Below are 12,126 nucleotides of genomic sequence, written 5' to 3' on the forward strand. Positions count from 1 at the left end.
TACAATAGCTATATTGTAATACTATAGTATATAACATTGGAAATAATGTAAACACTATCAACCATATCATCCACCCCTGGGGTCTTTTATAAGTTAGATTCATTCTGATGCTGACACATTTCTTTTAGTTATGAAAAGGTCAAAATATTGAAAGCAAAAAACACTGTTCAGGTGTCTATAAACATAATTTAAAAACCAAAAAGTCAGCTATTTCTTTTCTGATAAATGGCTTAAAACAAGAAAAATAAAAATATCTTGGCATGGAAAAGCATAGTATTTTTTGTTTTAAGTCTTGCTTGTATGCCCTGACAAGCTCATTCTGGGGCATTATGACTTCATTCAAAGCACACCATTCTTGGGTTACGCTGTACGACACACATCATCGTTAGTCATACTTTCTTCCTTGAAGGAAATATTTTGGGTGATTACAATCTTCCCAATCTCAGCTGTCTTTTGAGATTAGCCACACTTCTGAGCATGTCTAAAATTAGCCACTGCAAGCTCAGTTTTTAAGAATTGGGGTTTAAAAAAATGAAAAGTATGTTTCATAGCCATTATACAGCTGGATCCTGTTCCTAATACCCAACTCTACATAGTGTTAGCATCATTATACTGAATATCAGTTTAACACAGTGCTGCACACAAATGATCTGTTCTGGCCAGACAGAACGTGTAGAATAATTTTATTTTATGTAAACATCATACAGGACTATATTCTGGTACATCATTAAGTTACAGATATTAAAGGCACTTCCCATTTTGGTCAGTCAAGGATTCAATCACTGTCATGAATGTAGTCGTTTCACAGGTTTATAACGAGAACAGCTGGAATAGACTTAAAAGCTTAATCTGATCATTATTGAAATTGTTTTGAGGACTGATGACCACTTGGCTGAGTCGGCATCTAGGCTTCTGAATGATCAGTCTTACAATATAAAGTCCCTTCCACCTGACCTCTGTAACCTTTGACCATCCACATGTGATTGAATCCTGGCTGTAACTGGGCTGTTAGGCCCTCTGCTGTCCAGACAAGCAGAAGGATTTTTTTCTTTTTTTTTGCATCATCTGATCTTTTCAATCATTTTAATTTTAGGTTTTTTTTTTAACTTTTTTCTTCTTCTTTTTTTAGGTTGTCTTACAATACAACGTTAGTGACACCATTTGACACTTGTTTCTTCATGGTATCAATGAAGGGGTACATGCACTTGTCAGACCCCATGAAACGATACACAACTGCATTGGATTCCCATGGCAATAACCTGAAAGAGAGCAGAACATAAACTCATTGTCTGCAGAATACTGAATATTAGCTTTAAATCCATGCAGATACATTTATGAAGAAATGTTCAAAACCCTGCAAAGAACAAGTATCAGTCAGCTGTCTTGATACTCACGCTCTAGAGAGGAAAGGCAGATAGGTGAGACGCGGGATGCACACCAATGGCTGGTCTATCAGAATGGCATTCATGGCCTGCTCAACACAGTATTGGGGATCCAGAGAAGGCAGAAGCAGTTCCACTTCCTCCCTGTTAGAGGCACCAAAGGACAAAGCCTGTCACTTATTAGTTGGTAGAGTAAGCCCATATTCCAGTCAGTATTCAACTCTAGTACAGAGACCATTGTCGCTGCCTATTATAATTGCAGCCAATGCAGCAAAAATCACATTCAGCTCAAAAAATGAATAGAATTGCCCCAGTTTCATATTTCAGCATTTCAGAACGACCAATTAAAGAAACCTTTTATATGAAATACATCATACACGTATTAGAAAACAGCAACCAGGCATTCTAGGATGAAGGAACATAATGCCAAAGTTAATTATTATTTCTTTGTAATTTGCAGTTGCTTTTTTTAAAAGCGTTTTTTAACTTATGTTAACAACAGAATAATGCATATATTCAAATTACAATCAAATGTCTTACAATATTTTCAGATTGTATGTTTGTGGTTGAATGTGATTAAATGTGATGAATTAAACATAGGATAATAATATAATGTGATTATTTTGTTGACATACCGTATCTTGCAGCCCTCAAACATGCCCGTGTCCACAATGTAGGGGCACACAAGAGTAGTCTTCACTCCTTCAACCTCATCAGCCAGCAGCTCATGGGCCAGAGACTCGTGGAAGCCCACTGCAGCAAACTTACTAGCACAGTAATCCTGTCTCAAATGATAAAACACACACACACATCAACACTTGTCTACTGTATCATTACAAGTAATGAAATATTTATGAACCATTATTTACAAGTGGTGTACTCAGACTGCTGAATGTGTTATTGTATGAGTTCCTTAATTTGACTGCAACAATAAAAGTGTCATATCTTGGTGTTGTAGTGATGTTTCTCCCTCATTGGTTCACCTCAACACAAGCTGTGCTGAAGAGGCCGAGGACGCTGGCAATCGTCACAATGTGTCCGTGATTCTGGGCCTTCATTTGAGGGAGGAAGGCCTTCACAGTCTGAGGTGCGCGCACACACACACACACACACACACACATATACACATATTATAATAGTGCAGTAAGCCGTTGTTATACTATGAAGCAACAAACAATAGTGACTTAAATGTTGCTCAATGTGAAGGAAGCTTATGTTGCATGAGCAGCTTCACATTAAGAGGATTGATTTGGGAATCCAGTAGTACATAGCGTGAAGGGGATAAAGCAAGACGGAATTCATTTTACATGTCATGTGGTGCATTATTTACAATAACCTGCTCTGTATAGGAGTTAATGATGGAAACCATCTTAACTCATACATTTTGCAATTCAAAGCTTTAAATCCAACTTTCCAAATGTCATTCAGTGCTGAGTCATTGTCTGCGTTGGACTAAAAGGAGTGAATCACATACAAAGCAGGCCTAACTTGATTGAAAGACTAATTAAATCGTTTTTGCAAATCATTTATCATAGGGGGCACACCATCATAAGAGTCCAAGTCTCAGAGCATGCATGTGTTCAACAGCAAGTCACATGTCATATTAACAAGACAATTACTCCACATGTGTACTTTTCTTGATTGTCTTATGTAACGTTGAATGTATATTTTTGAATATACATTCAAAGAGGACAAATAAACAAAATACACAGAGCTTTAATCAATATTTGTCTGTCATTCACTACAAGAGTTCCTGATCAGAACACTCAGGCATGACTTACTCTCTTAAGTATTGTTTTTTTCTGGACAAACAGATCTAAAAGACAGTTGCAAATAAAAGTGCCTGTACTGACTAAACATCCAAAAGCACACATTGACATCCATATCCATATGTATGTCCTGCAATTTACAGAAAATAATATTCTTAAATCAAAAGCATCCACACTTCCTGTGTTGTCTTGAAGATGTTTCACCACTCATCATGTCTGGTCTGACATGACAAATGTCTTCAAGACTACATGTAAATTCACACCGTGACTTAATAGGCCTCACCCAGAAGAGAGCATGGCAGTTGACCTTCATGGTCCTCTCCATCAATTCGTCTGGACAGTCCAACATACGTTGGCCAGCCACCACTCCAGCGTTGTTCACCAGTATTGTAACATCTCGGCCCAGGTCCTTCCTCACAAGTTCTGCATTGCGATACACATCCTCCCTGTTGGTCACATCCACTGTGTAGGTGTATGCCTTACCCCCCATCTCATGCACCAGCTTGGCTGTCTGCTCATTGGAACTGCTGTTGATGTCCCACAGCACCACTTCTGCTCCGTGCTTGGTGAACTCCTGAGCAAAGAGACGACCCAGGCCACCACCTGCTCCGGTGATAAGGACCAGCTCACCATCAATAGGTTTTGTACGTGGACGCAGGAATATGCGTACAGTATTGCGCAGAATAAAGTAAATCACATCCAGCAGCATCATCTGGAGGTCCATTAGAAAAATCATTTTGCCCTAATTAATATGCTAAATATCTTGATTGCAAAAACGGTCTAAAGGGGATTTAACTTCACACCTATGTGTTTCCTACTGCCTAAAGTTTGCAGACAGCCAAGCTGGTGTTTCCTTCCTTCTGTGACCCTCAGCCTCCATAGCGTTTTTAAACACTCTCCTCCCGGATTAGAGAAAATACTTTGAGCTCTTAATATACACACTTTTGTTGTAAGCTGTGAATGTATGCATTTTTCACCCTTACTGAGAAAAAAATAACGTGCTTGACAGTATTACAATGAGTACAGATTCTTAAAGTTTGATGGTCTTTGAAGGTCATTTTCAAGTTCATAGCTTGCACATATTGCACACGTGAAACTCACACACAATATAGGCTATCTATCATTCTTAGAGAAATGAAACACTTATCTGAATTACATGGCTGAGTACACATCAACCAGAATAATGAGCAGGATTAATGAGAATTTTTCATATTCTGAAGTAATACAGAAGTAAGAAAGTGAGCTGAGTAAAAATGAGTAAAAATGTAGAGCTGCTAATTAAGCATCAATGCACAAAACCTTGTAGATTCCAAGCCATTTTATACACAAGGATAGTACAGTGCTGCTGCCTCCCAGCAAAGTTATGCAGTGAAATAGTCATTTAAGGACAATGTTTAGTCTCAGTTCTACCATCACCCTTTAGCAGTGAGCATCACATTAAATGAGAACATAAGGAGATTATGTATATGAACTGTAAATCTCTGCAGAGTTACTTATGCCCCAAGAAGGCTGCTCGTTGTGTATCACATTCTTGTTTTTCTAGGTGAACACTGCCAGCCTTGTTTGCTCCCAACACTGGCATGTGGGCTATGAGTTTGCATGTTTTAGCCAATTATAATTTATTATATAAAATCATCACTCATCACTGACCATTTCCCAGAGCGTCGTGTTTACCTCCCAACCATCCATTTTTAAATATTTTCTGTGCACAACAGAATTGGGAGAGACTGGTCCGAGAATTACACTACTACAATGATCATTATCATAACATCTTATATATAGTACTATATTATATTATAGTTGTATATTAATGTATTTATTAATGCAGATTACCATGCAACAGTAATATTTACAGTATTTGATGACAATAAAAGCAGATTCTCATGTAACTGGTTACCTGATAAGCAACTAGGTTATAAGAATCTAAATAAAAAACAATGGTACAATGAAAAGTACATGTGCACAATATGTGTATGCCCATAATGAGTAATGAGATAATTGTTTTTACCAAACAGCAACATCTAGACAACAATATAATCTTTCAATAAATGTCCGCTTTTAAAGAATATCCAATATATTTACAGAAAAGGGTGAAGGCTATAAGAGGGAGAATATTACCCTATTGTGTGTCTATGGAGCAACACTTGGAAATAGCAGCATTGATCACGTTAAAGCGAGCACTTTAAATCTAGTGGTAATACCTGATGTCGCCATGCAGCTCATGTGATGTAGATCCTATGTGGAGTTGTATCTGATTCTTTGCTAGTCAGTTCTTTAAAAGATTCATAAATGTTTGTGTATTCTACTAATGGATCAACCCTCGGCTGAATCTGTGCCACTTTCAAGGCACTGCGTTCACTCCCAAAATGACTTTCACCTGCCTTGATTACAAAAACAAATTTTATTTTAAAAATGTTTGTGACTTAATTGTGGTATTATTCTAAAAAGAAAATCATCTTTTACTATTAAAAATATTTGATAGGATGAGAAACACATTACAGGAATGGGGAAGTCTATATAAGCTGTGGCTGTATGCAGTTCATGCTGACTGGCTCTTTACTGAAGTGAACGTGGTCCTGTCCCTGCAAGTATTACAGTTTTGTACATGCACATTGGAGCCACAAGGTAGGGCCACATAGGGACAAGGAGTCACTGCTGTCACATTCATGCTTTTCACTGTGTCTATACATATGTTTCTGCCCTAACATATACAAATCTTTGACTTGTGATGGTTGTGTTTTGAGCAGTATTTCAGCTGCACCCACAATTGCGTATCTCTACCTCTTTCTGTTTTTCATCTCCTCTCTTCCCCTCTTCCACACACACACACACACACACACACACACACACACACACACACACACACACACACACACACACACACACACACAATAGCAGGCTACTGGGAATCTGAGTTTGAGTGAGTGGAGGCCTGCACTGTCCGCAGTGTTGTTCTTTTTGCATGAATAACCCCAGCCATAGGAGTTTCATTAATCCACCCTTTTCACATGTTGAGGCACACATGGCCAGGGAAGCTTGCTGCTTCACCAACAGATCTGTAGAGAGGCCACAAAAGCACACAATTCAAGCAAACTGAATTATTATTTTCTATAGACACACTTTTTATTCACTAATAAACAACAATAACAAGCAAGCAACGAGGAAACACAGACACGTAGTGAGCATTTTTTAATCATATTCATGAGGTCAAAGAAATATGAGAGTACTATACAGTTTTACGTCACATTGCAAGAGGTTCCATGAGTTTGCGGCACTAATACAAAAAGTTCAGTCCTGGCATGAAGAGCCAGACAGTCACTGGAACAGAGTTCCAGTGCAACAGAGATGGGTTACATGACAGTCATTTTACAATCGGGGTTTTACAGATAGACACAAGTGATCATTGTGTCTCTCAGTCAGACAAAAGCCAGCTGACCTTTTAATAAAGGATACAGTCTGTCAGATTATTGTGGCTCATTGTGTCATAAATCTAAGGGTGGAGTGATAAACTGAGTCTAAAGGCCTAAGTGTGTAGGCAGCAGCATTCCTGTAAATTACATCACAACAATTTGATACTGGTTCAACGATCCTCTTCCTACAGATCGGGGGTAAGTTGTATTTATTTCTATGAAGCCAATTCTGTCAGCAAGGTTCTTGATATGATAATGAAAGTGAATTTTTGTCAATCCAGATACTAACATATTTGTATTCTGTGACCCTTTTGGTGATTGAACCATTGATAGTAGAGAAATGCAGATATGATTGCTTTTGTCTGAATTTTTGGACCTTGAAAAATCATTAATAGACACAGTATATAAATGGGACCTAATAAGTCTAAGCTAATAATTGTCTAACAAGTGATTGCAAAGTGTCAAGAAGTTTAGTTTTGTGGGTAGCCTAAAGCACTAGACAGTCTGCGATCTGTCTAGTGCTTTAGGCTACTTTATCTATATTGGTGAACTGTTCCTTTAAGAGATGTGAAGCTGACACAACCCACTGACCTGTGCTTCAGCCCTTGTAGGTCGCAGTGTGGCTGACTGACTGCAGATGAGAGGAGTAAGTTTTAAAACTATTGGAGATTTTATCAGGACCGTTTTTTAAAACCCTCTTCAGGTGCATCATTGTTCAATTAAGTGCACTACACCAGTTGGAGAGCATCACCAGGTTGTCATGATGACAGTCTGGAGGAGCAGCTCTGTCACTTTGGCTTGTCTTGGTGTGTTTTTATTCCTCATCTCTCCGTGCCAGTCAACATGTGAGGAAGCAGGGATTTGCTGCACCGGCCGGGACCCATCATGCATCAGTAAAGGATGGAGATATGACCGATCATACGGCACCTGCTACTGTGACCAGGCCTGTATGTCCACCCTGGACTGCTGCCATGACTATGAGACAGCCTGCCCAGGTACTGTAGCTGACACTATAGTGCTAAAGAGAGTTTATCACTAAAATATTGAAACTTCACATAAATGTTCATTATTGGACAGTGTAATTATATTTTGTCAGTAAAATTATAATTATATACATGAGGAAAAACATAAATAACTCAACATGTAACTACTAACAAAATTACTTAACAAAATTTTATCACACTATTGTAAAAATTACATTTTAAATGCTGTTTTTGGCAGGTTAGGTTCACCGATACGGTATCAGTGATACCTTTATTATATCTACCTCCACTAATCCTCTCCAAACACAACCAGTGAAGCGTTTCAGACCTCTGATGTGAAATGCTCTGACTTCCTTAAATTCATGTGGAAAATTGATTTGTAGATATATCATGAAGAATATCAAATGAGATCTATGATGCAGTTTTGTTTTTCTCCTCAGCTGTGTCCTGTGTGGTGAGTGAGTGGACACAGTGGTCGGGTTGTGCTGAGCCCTGCAGGGCCACAGTCCGCAGGAGGAGCAGGACTGTCCTGCAGGAGCCACTCAATGCAGGCACACCCTGTCCACATCTGGAGGAGCACGCTGGCTGTGCAGAGTACTGGTCTCAGCATGGACACTGTCACAACTCACTTGGTGAGAAGAAATCTTCCTTGATCCTTCTACTCTCAGCAGTCCTCTCATAAATGATCATCATCTGACAGTTTTTAAAATCAGAATGAGTTTTTTGAAAGTTATATTATGAAAAAGTTGACTTTCCCAAATGGTTGCTCAGTCAAACATGGTGACTGTATGTGTAAAAGAGTGGGGTCTGTTTTTGTCTGTGTACACAAAAGTAGAAATAACAAAAGTAGTATATATAAAGTACGAATAGTAGACACTGCCCTCTGCAGGTCAAACATCTTATACAAGAAATAACCAGTAGATTTATAGATGAAGCCTATATGAGTGAATGTGTTTCTCTCCTTCCAGCTTGCCAGAGCGCCATTTTTCTTTCTTTGAAATAAATCAAACAAAATCTCAAAAGAGCATTTTTTCCTTCTTCCTTTATCTGGGAATGACCCACCAGAGTATCCTACTTTTCTCAGCTCATGCTCATTTTAAATGCATAAGGCCCAGTATTGAAACATGGTCACATGTAATGTTGTTATCATGGATGCTCTCCCTGCAGTCCCAGCACTCATTACCACTGGTGGCTATGGCAACGCCAGGAAGAAACGAGACATTCCTGACAGCAGCGACATTATAGGGTAACACAAAAAAATGTATTGTTCTTGCCCTTTTGTCTGAAGTACTGTCACTGTGTACTTAGGCTCAGTTGTTTTGTGCATGTATGTGTGTCTCTATCTTAGAGATAAACAATTTCAGTTTTGACCAGTCCTCAAAACTTTACAAAAAGGCAATTTTAGGGCTAAAGTTAATGTTAGAATTGGATTTAAGTTCAGTTTAGGGTAAGAGTTAGTTTTAGGCATCTAGTTGTGATTTTTAAGGTTAGAGATGGTTAAGGTTAGTTGCATTTTGTCAATGAGTGTCCTCACAAGAACATAAACACAAACGTGTGTGTGTGTGTGTGTGTGTGTGTGTGTGTGTGTGTGTGTGTGTGTGTGTGTGTGTGTGTGTGTGTGTGTGTGTGTGTGTGTGTGTGTGTGTGTGTAAAATAGGTATTGTGTCCAGTTCCAGTTGACCTCTATGACAAAAGGATGCCAGCAGAGTGCAGGCCCACACACTCGATGGATGCAGTACCTGATGGAGGGTCACCATGTGTGTGTCGAGTGCCAGCCGCCTGCTCTCGCTGCCGGACAGAAACACTGTGCTGGAGACGGAGAGGAAAACAGTGAGGAGGGCAGGTAAGAATAGAGAATGTGGTTTGTAACAATGTAAGATTACTTGTACTGCATTAAGATTGTGGTTGAGGTACTGTCACATCACAGCTTTGATTTCTTCATAAAGAATCCTTTTTTGTAACAAGTAATACAAGTTATGTTTGACATTATCAGAATTCAGAAAACATCATATATAGTTTGTATTTTCCATGACTTGTTATTGACCAAAAGAGACAGATGAGTTATTTGTTTTTGAACACCAAGTGTTTATTCAACCATGAAATTAGGTAGTTAATTCTGCTCATAAGTAAAGAAATTTTATTTTAAACATAATTAACCACACTAATGAAATGAAGCAATGATCCTGTGGCACAGACATAAATATTCAGTAATTACCATCTTAAAACGGTAAATTTGAAGGTAATTACACCTGCTGGTGGTACTGAACAACACACTTGCCCCTCAGCAAGCCTAATTATTAGAGAAAGGTGATCGTATTTACACAAAAAATTTGTTACTAATGTCCCATATTGGTTTAAATGCCCTGAATATTGCTCATAACACTCTTTTGTTTGGGGCTCAGTGCACAGGAAATGGGAACATGATGTAGTCTGGGAATGCTGTTCACATTTTCATCAGAGAAAATCACACTGTTTTTGTTCATGTGACAATATTTACATATTATGGTGGCAGAGAATTACTTTATCCTGCAGGAGAAAGGGAAAAGGTGCACCAATGAAATGGGTCCCTCTCTGTTGCCTCTGCCTTGTTAAGGGAGCAATGCAGTTTAACTATCTACTGTCTATGACTCAAAGGAATACTTTGACATTTTGGGAAACTTATTCACTTTCTTGCTGAGAGTTAAATGAGAAAATTGATGGAACTCTCAAGTTTGTAAGACAAAACTGAAGCTACAGTCAGGGCATAAGCATCAGAAACAGAGGAAACAGCCTGTCTGGGTCTGTCCAATGGTGAAAGAATCCATCTAACAGCACCTCTAAAAAGATCAATAATTGACAGATCACATCTCTGTAAAAGAAAAAAAAAGTGTAACAGTGAGAAGTGCTGGTAGGTGTATTTTGTTACCTTTGGGAGCTGTTTAGACTAGTTGTGTCCTACTGTTTCCAGTCTTTGTGCTATGCTAAGCTAATCGGCTGCTGGCATTAACTTCATATTTATCATTGGTAAGAAATTGAATAAGGATATTTCCCAAAATAAAACAAAAGATATAAATTAGCATTAGGATACCTTATCACATTACCATAAAATGCAAATCAAAAAAGACCCAGTACAACATCAGTACTGGTATTTTCTGTAACTGAATTTTTAGAGAAAGGTGATTGGACAATGCCACCCATCTGTAGGCCTCACTCATACTTGTTTTAACTTAAACCACACCTGCATTCAGTGGGTATGTCTATGAGTGTGCTTTTATTGAACAGAGAGTTTGCACACTGAATATACATGAAGTTACCTATGCTACCAATAATAGCTGTCTCACTTTATTAAAATAAGATCCTGGGTTCAGACCCTGGCCCATGTATCTGCTAGTGGATGGAATATATAGGTCAGTTGTGATGGATCTCATTTCAAGGATTTTTTGTTTGTTAGTTTCTTTTTCATCTCTGGACAGGATTGATCTGCACCCTATATCTTAGATTTAATAGCTAGCGGTGAGGACTACCACTAGATGGCAACATTGTTTATCATTTAGATTTAAAGAGAAATCTTGGACCATTAACTCGTTCCTCCCTCCCCTCTGCAGAAAACAGTCTCTCCAGTGGCAGGCAGTGGGAAACCCTCAATGCAGGGGTGTGTGGAGACGTGTGGGTAGGTTGGAGGCCTGCTCCTGCCCAACAGTCCACAGCTTCCTCTTTATCTGACCTCCTTCTTCCTTCTGTTAGCCATCTTGCTGAACATACCTACTCAGACGCATGTACAAAGAATAGCATAATTAAAAACACTGGTCTATTGTCACTAAATCTATTAGTAATGGTCAATGGTCAGTTATGTCTTTTTAGTCATAATGACCTGATCTAATCTTCTCAATGTTAGTGCAACTTTGTATAAACCTTTTCATTAATATGGCTGGTTGAGTGTGTGCCAGTGAAAACTCCTATTTCTTAGTCAGGACATAATACAATTACTGTCTTTACCGCAGAACAAAAACCTCAACAATAAATACTCCTTATTTCATCAACAACTTAAAATGAAAGTCGACCATTCTTAATCAAAATGTAAAGTGATCTGATTTATTTCATTTAGAGTCATCCAAGGGAAATGTTGCTTTTCTTAAGAAATAGAAATATTTTGGGACATTGAGACACTTTTTTTTTAACATGACAAGTTCTGGCATTGTGTGAATCACAACCAGTCACAACGCCAAAGTTACAACATGCACCGAACAATAGAACATTTATACAGAAACAACAGCATAGAAAGTCAACAGGTAAAAATGTCTTTTTTACAAAACAGACAGCCTCGGGACCTACAAACAACATTGTATAAGAGCTGGCTAAGGTCGTTCAAATATCTTTTTTTCAATTCCCTGGAAACAGTGTACTTTACAAAGACTGATGGCTTAGGCAAGGTTGGGGTCAATTCCTCTGAGAGTTTTAAATGTAAAAAAAATATATAGGTTATGTTTTTAATTTGTACTAGCTTTTTAATTTGTCTAATGCTCTAATACTGGTTCCTTTTATAGTGTTGTGTATGTATTTGTTTTTACTCTATCAAGGCATCCTGAATCGACCCCAACCCTGT

The 12,126-nt window shown here is 38.4% G+C and overlaps 2 protein-coding genes across 2 annotated transcripts; one reads left to right on the top strand and one right to left on the bottom strand.

The window, feature by feature from the left end:
* Positions 1 to 1,135: 1,135 nt before the first annotated feature.
* On the bottom strand, positions 1,136 to 3,887 carry rdh20 (retinol dehydrogenase 20). Its single transcript, XM_053315532.1, has 5 exons — positions 3,435 to 3,887; positions 2,366 to 2,464; positions 2,018 to 2,163; positions 1,395 to 1,526; positions 1,136 to 1,259 (listed from the first exon to the last, which is right to left on the bottom strand). Exons 1-5 carry the CDS (start codon positions 3,885 to 3,887, stop codon positions 1,136 to 1,138), a joined length of 954 nt encoding a protein of 317 aa, XP_053171507.1.
* Positions 3,888 to 5,634: 1,747 nt separating this feature from the next.
* si:dkey-7k24.5 (somatomedin-B and thrombospondin type-1 domain-containing protein) lies at positions 5,635 to 11,246 on the top strand. Its single transcript, XM_053315533.1, has 6 exons — positions 5,635 to 5,739; positions 7,400 to 7,556; positions 7,985 to 8,176; positions 8,712 to 8,790; positions 9,202 to 9,387; positions 11,129 to 11,246. Exons 1-6 carry the CDS (start codon positions 5,635 to 5,637, stop codon positions 11,244 to 11,246), a joined length of 837 nt encoding a protein of 278 aa, XP_053171508.1.
* Positions 11,247 to 12,126: the final 880 nt, after the last annotated feature.

Source organism: Scomber japonicus, chromosome 3 (assembly GCF_027409825.1).
Source record: "Scomber japonicus isolate fScoJap1 chromosome 3, fScoJap1.pri, whole genome shotgun sequence".
NCBI lineage: Eukaryota > Metazoa > Chordata > Actinopteri > Scombriformes > Scombridae > Scomber > Scomber japonicus.

What these genes read in the sequence shown, in the direction of transcription:
- rdh20 (XM_053315532.1), bottom strand. Translation starts at nt 3,887, where the DNA reads ATGATTTTTCTAATGGACCTCCAGATGATGCTGCTGGATGTGATTTAC. An exon ending in TCAGCACAGCTTGTGTTGAG is followed by an intron (nt 2,164 to 2,365) that starts GTGAACCAATGA and finishes CATTTGAGACAG; the next exon opens with GATTACTGTGCTAGTAAGTT. An exon ending in CTGCCTTTCCTCTCTAGAGC is followed by an intron (nt 1,260 to 1,394) that starts GTGAGTATCAAG and finishes GCTCTCTTTCAG; the next exon opens with GTTATTGCCATGGGAATCCA.
- si:dkey-7k24.5 (XM_053315533.1), top strand. Translation starts at nt 5,635, where the DNA reads ATGAGAAACACATTACAGGAATGGGGAAGTCTATATAAGCTGTGGCTG. An exon ending in ACACTGTCACAACTCACTTG is followed by an intron (nt 8,177 to 8,711) that starts GTGAGAAGAAAT and finishes CTCTCCCTGCAG; the next exon opens with TCCCAGCACTCATTACCACT. An exon ending in GAAAACAGTGAGGAGGGCAG is followed by an intron (nt 9,388 to 11,128) that starts GTAAGAATAGAG and finishes TCCCCTCTGCAG; the next exon opens with AAAACAGTCTCTCCAGTGGC.